At 36.2% G+C, this 13,973-nt stretch overlaps 1 protein-coding gene across 1 annotated transcript in view; it reads right to left on the bottom strand.

Annotated features, from left to right (window-relative positions):
- Positions 1-13,973, bottom strand: part of clcn2a (chloride channel, voltage-sensitive 2a) — a 96,587-nt gene that overhangs the window by 16,453 nt on the left and 66,161 nt on the right. Inside the window, exons 13-16 of the mRNA XM_030161417.1 lie at positions 10,191-10,346; positions 10,048-10,117; positions 9,842-9,952; positions 3,740-3,953 (exon numbers count right to left, since the gene is read on the bottom strand). Of these exons, the coding sequence (XP_030017277.1) occupies positions 3,740-3,953; positions 9,842-9,952; positions 10,048-10,117; positions 10,191-10,346 (551 nt within the window). The remainder of the gene's footprint in view (positions 1-3,739; positions 3,954-9,841; positions 9,953-10,047; positions 10,118-10,190; positions 10,347-13,973) is intronic.

The following is a 13,973-nucleotide window of genomic DNA, read 5'->3' on the forward strand; positions in this document are numbered from 1 at the left end:
TTTCACGAATCTGTAAGTCTTTCTGTGATTACTCACTTGAATCTCTTGCATTACGGTGAACAATTTTAAAGTGCCATCCACTATAAACAACCATGTGTTTACATTCTGACCCGGGATATAACTCAGGCATCTTCAGAATTTTGTCATGATGTGCATTGTGGGAAATGAAGGCTCGCGCAGCCACCTGACAGCGGCAGCTGTTACAGACACGACACGGAAACGGCAGGAGCTCCCTTCCCTCTATGCGTATTCCTCCAGCCGTTTCCGTGTTTCAGACGTTTCTGCGTCGTGTTTGTTTCATTCATATAATATCATATGGTTGTGCTGCTGCCACCGCTGCAGGCAACTGTGCGAACCTCCCTTTCCCACAGTGCACATAGCGACAAAATTCTGAAGATGCCCGAGTGACCTCCCAGCTCTGTTTGTAAACACATGGTTTGTTTATGGTGGATGGTACTTCGAAATTGTTCACAGCAATGCAAGAGATTCAGGTGAGTAATCACAGAAAGACTTACAGATTCATGATACTTAGGCTATGACTGAGGTTTTACAGATTTGAAGAAAAATTGGTCACGAAAGTCTCCTGCACCTTTAATATTTCACTAAATATCGTGATAAACTTTTTCACTGTGCTCATCTCTGACTTCATCCAGACTGAGTGTGAAAAAAAATCAAGGTGTGAATGGAGGAAATTAATTTGGACACACTCTGCAGCCCATTCATTTATACACTTTCATCATGTCCTCAACTAGCTGATCATAACTTTGGGTTCTATTGTTGTCTGGAATATGTTGCACCACTTACACACCTATGATTGGAATCATCAATGACTTGTCCAATCTGAGCTCCGATGAAAGATCTATTTTTCATCTTTGCGTTACTACCCAGGTATTGAATGTCATCTGAATTTAGGTCACTTAGGATTCATGGAACTAAAATACTGGCATGATACGCTGCTAATGGCTATATATTGACTTAAAGGTGGGGTATGAGATCTTAGAAAAACGGTTCGAGCAAGCTACATTTTGAAAATACTCAGTTCAAAAGTCCAAACCCCTTTCTTCACACATCCCCCCGAAGCCACGCCTCCAGAGTACTGGCACGCGCAATGCTTGTTCTCGAGGGTTCACGAGCGCTGCACAGCAACAATTCCCCCAGCTGCGGCGGCCCCCAGCTCCGGCCCTGATCCATGCATACCTCATTCAGTCTCCTCCCACACCCCCGCTCTTACAGAACAGCCCCAGTTCATACCTATTTGGCTAACGTTACATTTCCTTGTGATATATGTTGATGACAAAACAGTTTGCTGGTGAACTTTCCATGCTAATATAGCTAATATAGCCAAGCTCTGGCTCTGGCTTCATTTCCTGAACAAGTGCTCCAAGCCTCTGAGAACACACGATTAATGTACGAAGAGGGGTACGCGCAGAGGGGGGAGGGACTAATGGCAGTTGAGTTTGACAGACATATCACCGTTCAATCACTTCGATTGGGTGCTTAAAATGATTTGGATGGTGTTTTTTCAGTCCTGTCTGTTCTACAGGTGACTACATTTTTTTTATTTTTGTGTTAGAGCATTTAATTAATTGGTTGTAATTGGGGTGTGAAGGGGATTTTAAGCAATAAAGTAAAAAATGCTCCAGGAAAACATATCGCACCCCACCTTTAATCATGACTTAAAATTCTAGAATGCCCAAGAAATTTTGATTTCCGGTTTGAAATCAGTGCACTTGATTTAAGTGAAATCAGGTACTTTTGTCTTAAAATCATTGTTGATCAGTGTAATCATTTCAGGCAGAATTACTGGCAGTTAAGGTCATTTACTAGTAGTTTGTAAAATCAGCCTTGTCTCCAAACTCTTATCAGGACATTCTTGTGATCATGAAACATCACCTTCATAAGAACAGACATGAATAGAGAGAGCAAGGACCTTTGACCACAATAATCTTTACAGTTGCTAGACAGATTTCTCCTATTATGTAACATAGTTGCGCATGTATTTATTTATACTTTTAATTTTGGATGTAGTGCTGAATAACAATGGAACGTCCTACACACAAACCCCATCAGCTCAAACTGAACTGATAAATTTTTTATAAATCCAGATTTCACCAAGTCTCATGCATGACTTAATTATAACTACAATCTGTCTTTAACGTGGTGTAGTACCGTATAACTACACTAGACAACTCAAGACAGTGGGTGGATTTGTCATGCATTTATTATCATGGTTAATATTTTCATACTATATATTTTATAAAATTAGCACATATCTTTCTAAACTTAACCCATAAAGACCCAAACATCCACTGGTAACCAAAATCATTTACTAATATAAAAAGTTAAATAAGTGTTGATCCAATAATCCTATTAATATATGTAAATAATTGGTGTAAAATACAGTTTGTCATCTTTTCATGATCATCAGATATGACCCATTTGGATGTTCAGAGGCTCCGTGGTTACCGTGGAAACACAGTCATCTTCTAAAACATTGATTCACAAGTAAAACCCATGGAGTTGGATCGATGACAGTGGACAGAAACACTGGGTTTGTGTTCAGTTACTGATATCTTTGCTGAAAAAGTGACTTTTTCTTCAGTTTTCTCTGTTTCTGACATAACAACCCTCAACTTTAATCTGAGCTTTTATGAACATCTACATGATCTGTAAATTAAATATATGAAAATATATGAATGAATGAATGAATGAATGAAATCTTTAGTTCGAACATGTCAACAGTGAAATCAAAACAAAAATCAACCAACAAAATATAAGTACTGGTACAAAAAATGATTGATAAGCAAACAAACAACAAAATGAATAAATAAATAAATAATAATAGTTACAGCAAACAAACAAACAAATAAACAAATGAATAAGTAAATAAATAAATAAAACAAATGAAATTAAATTATACATGCTTGAAAAGGAGTAGGAAGAAGTAAAAACTTATGTATTCCTACCCCCAATTTCTATTCCTTATGATCACTATATAGTAATTATTATTTTGTATGAATATCAATATAATACTACTACTATTACTACTACTACTACTACTACTACTAATAATAATAATAATAATAATAATAATACTAATAACAACAACAACAACAGTAATAACAATAATAGTATAACAATATCACACATCCTTTTTCCTATATACACGAAGCTTACTAAACAACTTATCTTACCAGATATTAATAAAAAACAAACAAACAAAAACACACATACATATATAACAAATACATATAATATTCTAAATTGTCCTATATAGTAATATAGTAATAATATATTCATATATCCATATTTAAACTAGATATTATCAGCACACATGTGGCAAAGCCTCACTATTTACTCTGAAAGACTGCAAAATAAGGAGGATAATATTAAAGTCAATGGTGATATTTACTTATTTAGAACATGCAAAGAAATAAAATAAAACAAAACAAAGCAAAATTAGACAAAAACAAAATAACAGTTAAATGAACAGAATCTATCTTCAAGTATGTGCAAGTCTGAATTTTGTATGGTTGAAAAGGAGAAGGAAGAAGTATAAACTTAGTAGGAAGAGGTATAAACTTCTGAATCACTTAAGAAAGGCTAAACTTCATTTGGGAACTGCCACAAAAGTAGCACTGGGTCTTTATGGGTTAATTCCAAATCACAATAAACCAAGCAGACAGAATTAACTCAAAGTGGAAAAGAGAATGAAACAAACAGGTTGGCACAGACTCACTCGTGATGTCCCATCCCCAGCTCGGGCAGATAAGGGAGTTTCTTGATGCGGATGATGGAGTCATACAGTGACGGTTGTAGAGACTGGGCCACGGCGTTGGCCAGGATCACGGCGATCATCACAGGGAGGATGTGGGAGATCTGACCGGTCAGCTCAAACACGATGACGGCTGTGGACACGGTGTGGGTGACTGCTCCAGACAGCGCTGCCGCTCCTGTGTGGGAGGGATGTGAATTAAAGAAAAGCGCTCAATGACTTCTGTGTCTCGTCCATTCACATACAGTTCAATACGGCGTTGAAATGTGAACTGTAAGTGCGTGCTGTGATTCACAGACATGATTACTGCAAGACAGCAAATCAAAACACAATTTTCTGCAGGATGTCCTTTCTAATTCATAACATCGAAACATCATCCTGTCACACTAACCGATGAGTCACAACCATGGCAATTTTGTACTGAGCAGTTTTCTAATTTACTTTGGTCCAAACTGTAATTCTCAACTTAAGTGAAATCGATTTGCATCAGTCACTTTCTATAAGCTGGTGTCAAGTGATAAAAATGATTTCAGGCTTGCACTAGATTTACGTCATAAAGCGCGCAGGAAAATGTGTATTGAGGCAAATTAAATAACACTCCAAAGTCCTCAACACTTTCTTCTCAGATTTTTTTGTATGTCTCTTGGTTGAGAAACAGAAAAATGACCTTTCTTTACCATAAGGGTATGATGGTAGTTCATGGTAAGAGTACTGTCTTGTTTTACTGTCACATTATTTGTAAAAGAAAAAAAATAACTGTACTGTTACAGTGCATATACCGTGTAGCACGAGTTAATTTACTGTACTGCAGCAGTCAAACTCATCTACTGTTTATGAAGACTCAACACCATCTACATTTTCACTTTATTAGAGATGGTGGACTGAGAACAGTGGTCAGAGATGGGAAATATGGGGAGAGAGAAGGGATGACATGCAGCAAAAGACTGATTTAACCCATGTTATGCACATTTTACATGAACATTCCTGTTGAAATAAGTTCTAATTTTGAGTTTGAATACACAGCTGTAGATTTAACAGGCAGGTAAAAATACACCTGTTCACATTTTACTGCGGAAGTTTAACCCGTTGGTGTAGGGTGGTCCAAAAATTGTTTTTTTTAAGATTCTCTGGATTAGAACCCTGCATTTAGTTCCATATCTGGCCAAATTACTTCGGTCCAAAATGTATGCAAATTAATTAATATTTAGAGGTTGCACAAGACACGTGAAGATTGCTCTATATACTATAACATAACTAGCCAAATGAATAAGGCATATTAGAATAATTTGTAATTTTATTCTCAAAATCAAACTACAACTCACATAAAAATGTTACTTAGAAAGTCCAGCAACCACTGGTGCTTTATTGAAATTACAAAAAATGTTCCTGTGTTCTTTGACAACTTGGAGCAAGTACTGTTTCTGATCTTCATTTTTTGTTCGGCTACAGTTGAAGTCTTGAATAAGCTTCACCCCTCTTTCAGCAACATCATTGACAACTTTTCTGGAATGCACAATTTTAGCAGCCTTCTGAAAGTCTGCATCATCAGCCCAGTCTTCTGGAGGAATTCTGAAGAATGTTTGTGGCAGATCCACAGTTTCAAAGAAACATTAATTTAATTTAACATTTAACATTTAAACATTTAATTTTTTTTTATTATTGCGGCCTAAAATGCCTGATTTTGTGGCAGCTTTTCCAAAAAATTGAGGTGAAAGTTGTGATGATTTGAGGCTTCTTTTATTAAAGTTACAGGAACATGGGCATTTGCAAACTACCTAGAACAATCTTTTTTGAGTTTTTAGCCTTACAAAGCACCAGGAAGCAATGATTTTAAACAAAACAAGCTTTTTTTCATTCATTCATTTATTTGTTTTGAGCAGCCAATGAGAGCAGAGCATCACAGAACACCAGCCAATAAGAGTTTTGCGTCACAGAACGTCACCCAATCAGAGCGGAGCGTCACAGAATGTCAGCCAATCAGAGCGGAGCGTCACAGAACGTGAGCCAGTGAGAGTGCAGCATCACAGGACGTCAGCCAATGAGAGCCCAGCGTCACAGAACGTCAACCAATGAGAGCCCAGCGTCACAGAACGTCAGCCAATGAGAGCACAGCGTCACAGAACGCCAGCCAATCAGAGCGCAGCGTCACAGAACATCAGCCAATGAGAGCGCAGCGTCACAGAACATCAACCAGTCAGAGTGCAGCGTCACAGAATGTCAGCCAATCAGAGCAGAGCGTCACAGAACGCCAGCCAATGAGAGCGCAGCGTCACAGAATGTCAGCCAATGATGCTGCAGCTCTTTCGTAATTCATAGTTTGAGTTATTGTTTGTTCAGTATTAATTGTCAGCCTTGTAAATCACAGCAGGACTGACTGTACATATCCTGACCAAGGAAAATAAAACTCTCACTTTGTGCAGTAATCTACACCTGGCTTTTCTGCCTCCGTCCATAATTATATACATTATATAGACTAAATGTCGTCTAAAATGAATGTTTATTTGCAACATAGTACAGAAAACTATCACATGATCAAAAACAAATTAATTTTAGCAAAAAAAAATACGTGTAAATCTGTGTATCTGATCTCGGTTTAGCACTCATGTCATATTAGTTGCAGTGAAATTAGTAAAATTACCAATATAAGTATTATTACCATACTTACAGAACGTGGCGAACATCTTACACATGGTGAAAACTTGCTTCTTCAAATATATATTAGAATCACAATAAATATATATAAAAATTAAACTTTGCTTCATCTTCACTACCGTTACCTTTATTTACAGTGAGCATTAAAGTGATACTTAAAAAAAAAAAAAGTAAAACTGTTAAATTATGATGAAACCTCGATGCTGGTAATAACAGACAAAAAGACAATTTCATAAAAGTCAGCCTTTCATACGTAACAATGGCTTAACACACCGGTCTGTCCACCTCTTTCTACTTTATGTAATTTGCTAAAAAAAAAAAAAAAATCTATAACAACCCACAAGTGTACGTATTTTACTGCTGGGCTTGTTACTTTATGAGTTTATATCTGAACTAATGTGCCAAAACACAATAACCCCAGCATCGATCAAGGCGGACACAGCATCGGCGTTATCATCAGGGTTGGTTTTAAGAGCACTTCAGGGATGGCGGGTGAAGCAATAAAAATAGTCTAAATATATCGTACACTTAAGATGGTATTGATTTTTCTTGGTGCACCTTTTTTTACTGGTCAGTCAGAACACAATCCAATCTCCACCTTTCAGATCCTCATATGCTTGTGTAAATGTATGTCCTCCAGATGTCCCTGAACTCCTCACACACATCCACACCTGGACCTTCAGCCATCCCCTGCCTCCTGTGCACCTTCTGCCACCGTTATAGCACTTTTCAAAGTCAGGCAGTGGGCAAAAAAAGACTCAGAATGTATGTAAAGTGGCTCTTCAAAGGGTTAAAGTACAGCTTAAACTGGGCTTTTTTTTTAACCTTCTGTTTATTGGTTTTTGTTATTTTTTTAACATATAAAAAAAAAAGAACATAGTTCCGACGTATGATACAAAAGTCCATCACACAGACAGACAGCAAGCGGAACAAATCCCCCCTCCCCTGGCACACATCCCCTCCAAATCACAGGAAAGATGAAAATAAACAAATAAATAAAATACAAAATAGAAGTACAAAATTTCTATTTTCAATGTTACGACAAAAAAGTAAATAAATAAAAAACTGTATATCAAAATACTCAGTCAAGAGAAACATGACAGATTGCATGATTAACATAGATCAGAAAAGGAGTCCATGACTTTTCAAAAGTCTTCAAGGCTCCAGCTAACGTCAAACGAATTTTTTCCAGTTGGAGAAAATAAAGTACTTCCTTGATCCATTTTGAGAAGGTTGGTGGAGATGAGGATTTCCACTTTAACAATATAAACCTCCTGGCAAATAAAGATGTAAAGGCAATCATGTCTTTGTTAGCGGAGGGAAATTTAAATGGAGCAGGTACAACACCAAACAAAACAGTAAAAACATTACACTGGTCAACAACAAATTTATTGTTTAAGTTTTTTGAGCTGATTTAGGATAATTTTGGTGTGCTGAATCCAAAAATCACATTCATTTTGCTCAGGTTAACTTTCTGAACTATGCTACATATTGGCTTTTTAACATTTTTACTTACATTTATGGGCATTTTCACATCATATGATACAAAATTCTTTCATATTTCTTGCAATAAACAAGTTCTGAAGATTTTACTTTTGCCAATTTATGATTAATGTTTTTTTTTTAATATTACAGGTGAATGAAATGGCTTCGACAAGAAGATCTTGCAAAAATAAGCCTGACGTATTCTGCAACAATTGCGGTGAATACACTATTGTACCTAACAGGAATCCTGTTAGGAAATGATTTTATTTCTCTTAAAACCTATTTTGGGTGAGAACTATATAAAAAATCAACTGATAAAGTCACAAAAATGTAATCAATTTTGTGAGAAGATCAAATTTTTCAAAATCAAATTAGCAAAAAAAACCTGACCTGATTGAAAAAAACAGATGTCATTTTTGGATTTAGCGGTGCAAAATGGTCCTAATTCAGTTGAAAAAACCTAGACAACTTGCAAAAAACATTTTTTTTGTAACCCAGTGTTAGGAACAATTTTCTTTCCCGTTACTGTTGATAAAACATCAAAGATTTCCGACCAGAATTTATTTAAAGATGGGCAACCCCAAAACATATGAGTATAATCTGCTGTAGCCTGTTGACATCTATCACATAAAAGAGACACTGTACCATATATTTTTGCCAGCCGCGCTTAACTGGGCTTTTACTTTTGAAATAAGTTGTGTTTTTCTGTTTTCTTTTTTCTTGTCACTGCCACTTTTTTTTTTTATCAGTGTTAGATTATGGAGATGTACTTTATATGAACGCATTGTCCAAGTATCTTCAAATGATTGACACAGTCTATCATGCTTCTCTGAGGTTTATTACTAATTCTAAAACCATGACACATCATTGTGAGTTGTGTTCCAGAGTTGGCTGGCCTTTCCTATCCACTAGGAGGCTGGGACACTGGTACACCTTTATTTACAAGGCCATACTTGGGCTTCTACCTTCCTATATCTGTAGTTTAACCCTTTCATGCATGAATTATGAGAACCTTATTCAATATTTTTTTTTTTTCCTGAGTGTTTTTATTCCTCTTTAGGCATGAAAAAAAAAAAAAAAACAAAACAATGCAACTGATTTTTTTTTTTTTTTTTAATCAACCTGTTTTTCATGGAGTTACAAAAATTTCCACTCAGCTACGCCATGAATTTTATTTTTGAAGCAAAGAAACAAGTATTTAAAACCCAATATCATAAAGTGATATGAAAACAGTGAAATGAAACCATGTTTAATGCAGCAAATCTGATGTTTTGTCACATTTTAACATATTCTAATACTGGTTATTACTCATTTCATGGAGATAATATGCAAAAAATAAATATTAACAATTGATTTCCACTCAAGAACCAATCAAAGTTACAATAATGGTATGAATTGCAGCTTATGAGATGATGCATAAGTGTCCACTGTGTTGGTTGATATGGAACTAAAACAACAAAACCCATGAATATATGAGAGTAAAGCTGTAGAGTAACTGTCCACTGTAGTGACCACTATGCATGAAAGGGTTAATAACAAGAAGAAGTGTTGATTTTTATTGGCTGCGATCGAATGAGCGTTTGTTCCTCTATGTGCCATTCATCTGTACAGAGCTGGGTAAAAGGGCATTTGTGTACTCTGCTCCGTCCACATGGAATATGTTGCTAAAAGACTGGAAACTGTCTCAGTTGATCTCCCTGAATGCTGGAGAATAACTCAATGACTTGCACGTGTTTTTCATAGGTTGACTTGTCCTGTAAATTGTTTGTTGTAACGGTATGTTGTAACTACAGGTATGTGTTGTGTTTCATGCTGTCTCTTGGCCAGGACTCCCTTGGAAAAGAGGTTCTTAATCTAAATGGGATTTTTTTCCTGGTTAAATAAAGGTTAAATTAAAATAAAAAAATAAATCAATAAATAAAAACACACCTACTACTGCGTAACCGCCAGGTACTATGGGATACACGCTGCCATCTGCATGAATGCCATCTGGAAACATAACAGCCATGATCTCCCCAACAAGTCTGCCAAAGGCTGCACCTGTCCATCACACACAGAGAGCACACACTTATTCTTGGCCATTTTTTACTGCTGCAATGTAAAGAAAAAAAGGACATGCAGCAGATTTCATTTACCGATGAGGAAAACTGGCATGAAGGCACCGCAAGGAACCGGCATGGTGGTGGCCACAGCAGACATCCAAAACTAAGAGAGAGAAAAGATGTCAAAATCCTGCTCATTTTCAGACATATTGTATGTACGTAGATCTGAAACCCACCTTCATGATGACAAAGAGGATGAGTGTGATGAAGACGTTGACTTGAGGGTGTTTCCAGCCGTGGTGGTGGCCGATGTAGTCGAACTCCTCGGCTACACCCTGACGACACCACGTACGGTTGTCAAACAGTGCGACCAGAGACTCGTGCTGGGTCAGCTGACAGGTGGACACAGGGACAGAGCATGATGTAGGTGAATAACACTTTAACCCAGGGGTGTCAAACTCATTTTAGTTCAGGGGCCACATTCAGCTTAATATGATATAAAGTGGGCCGGACCAGTAAAATAATGTAAATAATAGGATAAGAACTTTTGAGTGAAAAAAGTAAATTCCATAATGGAAAAGTTTACATATATGAATTGTACTTGAATGTAACATGAACAAATATGAACAACCTAGAAATTCTTTAGTAAAATAAGTGCTATGTTAACAATGTTACGCCTTAGTTTATCATTTATACATGTAAATCACAACTTAGAGATCCCAGTGGATCTACAAACACACAAAACATTAAATAACAGGACAAATATTATTAAAATTCCACATACTTCTCTTAAGACATTTCAGATATTCACATTTTTTGTTAAAGGCTAGACTGTAAATGTAAACATTTTTGTGTAATTTTACTTTTTTTTTTTTTTACACTAAAACAAAGAGACAAATTTACAGTTTTCATTATTTATAGGTTATTATGATAGTATTTTACTGGTTCTGATCCACTTCAGACTGCAATGACCTAAAATGATTTTAACATGCTTGATTGTTAATATCTTCAGTGTAATTTTTGCATTTTACAAATTCATCCCAGGGGCCAGATTGAACCCTTCGGCGGACCGAATTTGGCCCTCAGGATGCATGTTTGACACTTGTGCTGAGACGTTATTTCAGGTAAAGGTGCTACTGTGAATTTGCGTCTGTTTCAGTGTTGTAAAAGCTGCTGTGAGTATGTGTTTGTGTTCCTTTTCTTTAGTGGTTTTGTTTTACTGTGTTTTAGGGTCAAAACAGGGTGGAATACCAGACAAAAGACAAAGAGAGGAATTGAAGTTTAACAGGTTTTTACTAAATAAGGCACTCAGAATGTACGTTAATAAGAGATTTAGGATGTGGAACATGAACTGTGAACTGGAACACACTGAACAACAAGTATTTGAATTTTGTCCCAGTAGTTTTGGGGCTCTTTTTTTCTAAAATCAGTCCAGCTACTTTTTGGCACCTGTTTGAACTCTAAAAAGCAGTTACACAGTCAAAGACTGTTGAGTGCTAAATTTAAGGATATACTATACTTTTTTTTTTTTTTTTTTTTTACAGATAATTGCAGCTTTAATTTAGGACACTCACATTTAAGACTTTAAGGATGCTCAGAGTAGACTCCCTGTATTCCCCATAAGTAGAAGGAAAACATTAAATACTTTAGGTTGTCTTTTTATCTTTTCCTAAGAGCACATTATTTCTTTCCGACTGTCAACTCTTGACAGTTATCATATATGGGTCAAATATTTGCCTTTATTTCATCTAGACAGTAAATTTAAGCGAGAAAAAGTCCACAGTGCAGGGAAACCAGGGATGTTTGTATCATATATTAGTATGAGTTGAATTCCCTAGGCCACTGGATGCCCACTGCAGCAGTCTGCATTTTATTCGTGTCCGGAATTTTCCATAAATCACCATCACTTTATTCAAAATGAGGAAACCATGAAAGTAAGAATGATCTCACTGTGCCTCATTGTTATTCATGAGGATTTTGCAGCGTAGCAGGTGTAAAAGCAGCACTGACACCCAAAAATGTGTGTTCCGCACGTCTATAAAATCTCAAATTATATTTATTTAATTTTCTATTCTTACCTTTTTACTGTTACCAGGCTGCATTTAGTTCAGGTTCATGAACCACAAAGGCCAGAAATATGTTCATCAATGAACATTAAAGCTGCAGTAGCCATTATATTAGTGGATAAGAAGAGGACACTTTATGAGCAAAACTGCAAAAACATGTAATACATGTATGACAGAGGTATCAAGACTGATGTTATAATAATATACATACATAGTCTTGATAAATGAAGATTTGGTTATAATATATCAAATAATGACACTAGAGTTGCAAAAACATTATGAATGGGTTACAAATATACTATGAGTATATGAAACTCCTCCAGTTTATAGTAAATTTAACTTAGAAATTGTGAAAAAGTGAAATTCAGGGGCAATGCAGTTTACAATAAAAACTTTTTACCCCCTTTGTGTAAGGAAAATGATTCTTCATTATATATTCCACCTTAGTGTTTGCAAATGAGCGTAAATCCAAAGCATATACATTCTGAACCACCCTTTAGATCACAGGTGTCAAACATACGGCCCGAGGGTCAAAACCAGCCCACCAAAGGGTTCTGTGGGATGAATGTGTGAAATGCAAAAATTACACTGAAGATATCAACAATCAAGGATGTTAAAGTCATTTTAGTTCAGGTTCCACATACAGACCATTATGATCTAAAGTGGGTCAGACCAGTAAAATACATTTACAAACTATCCTTTCTCAAAAAAATGTGAATAACCTGAACAAATATGAACAATAAATGACTTAAGAGACGTTAGTGCAATTTTACTGCCTGTTACTATGTTTGGTGTATTTGTACTTTAAATATGTTATATATGTTATAATGCAACATGTGTAAATGATAACATGAGGCATAATATTGTTAAAATTGCACTTATTTTTCTTAATAAATGGCAGGTTGTTCATATTATTCACATTTTTAAGGAATTTTTAAAAATTTAAACATTTTCATAATGTCATTTTACTTTTTTCATTGTTATTCTTTTACTGGTCTGGCCCAGTTAAGATCATATTTAACTGTATGTGGCCCCTGAACTAAAATGAGTTTGACACTCTTGCTTTAAGCAGGGTACACACATAAAGATAATCGGGCTGTTTTTGTCCTGCTTTTCCCCCTTCCCAACCAATGACAGCAAACGCCAGATTATTTTATGTCCTATAAGATTAACCTGTTTTCTTAGCTGTGTTAACAGTGAATTTGTCCCAATTATCTGCTCCGAAACTGGTCTGGCCCGACAATTCCTAAATATTAAACTAGTTCAATTTTTACAACCAAAACTCTTCGTATGTGGGGAAAGCCGACAATTCCCGAGTCATAACTCAGTGAATTGTGACATGGAATGGAATGTAGCCAATCAAGGAGTGAGCTGCCTGAGGAACAAGGAAGTAGGTGTACATAAAAACAAACATGGCCGACCTGAAACATACAGTTCAGTGGACCTCAGAAATGGAGGACCAGTTCATGGAGCTGTGGTGTTTTCCGGTTGCTGCTGTTTCTTCTTCGTTTTTGTTAGATCACGTTTGATTGAGGACTAGATTCTAGATCGGTGGTGGGAAAGAATTGTTATGTGTGTGGTGTGCCGTTTTGAAATTATCAGAGCACACCGCACCGTACGATCAAAACTGTTCAATGCCCGATTTTCTTTAACTTCATGTGTGGGGTCTGCAACAGATAAAAAATTTCTTCATATTTAGAAAATCCTTATGTGTGTACCCCGCTTTAGATAATACAACAGAAAACATTGGCCTCTACCATCAGTGAATGTCTGATTTGCCATTAACAAAGTCCAGATGGTCCATACTGATGCATGTATAGCACAGGTGTCAAACATGCAGCCCGTGGGCCAAATCCGGCCCTCCAAAGGGTCCAATGCAAAAATTATACTTAAGATATTAACAATCAATGATGTCAAAATCATTTTAATTCAGGTTCCACATACAAACACATA

Source organism: Sphaeramia orbicularis, chromosome 17 (assembly GCF_902148855.1).
Source record: "Sphaeramia orbicularis chromosome 17, fSphaOr1.1, whole genome shotgun sequence".
Taxonomy (NCBI): domain Eukaryota; kingdom Metazoa; phylum Chordata; class Actinopteri; order Kurtiformes; family Apogonidae; genus Sphaeramia; species Sphaeramia orbicularis.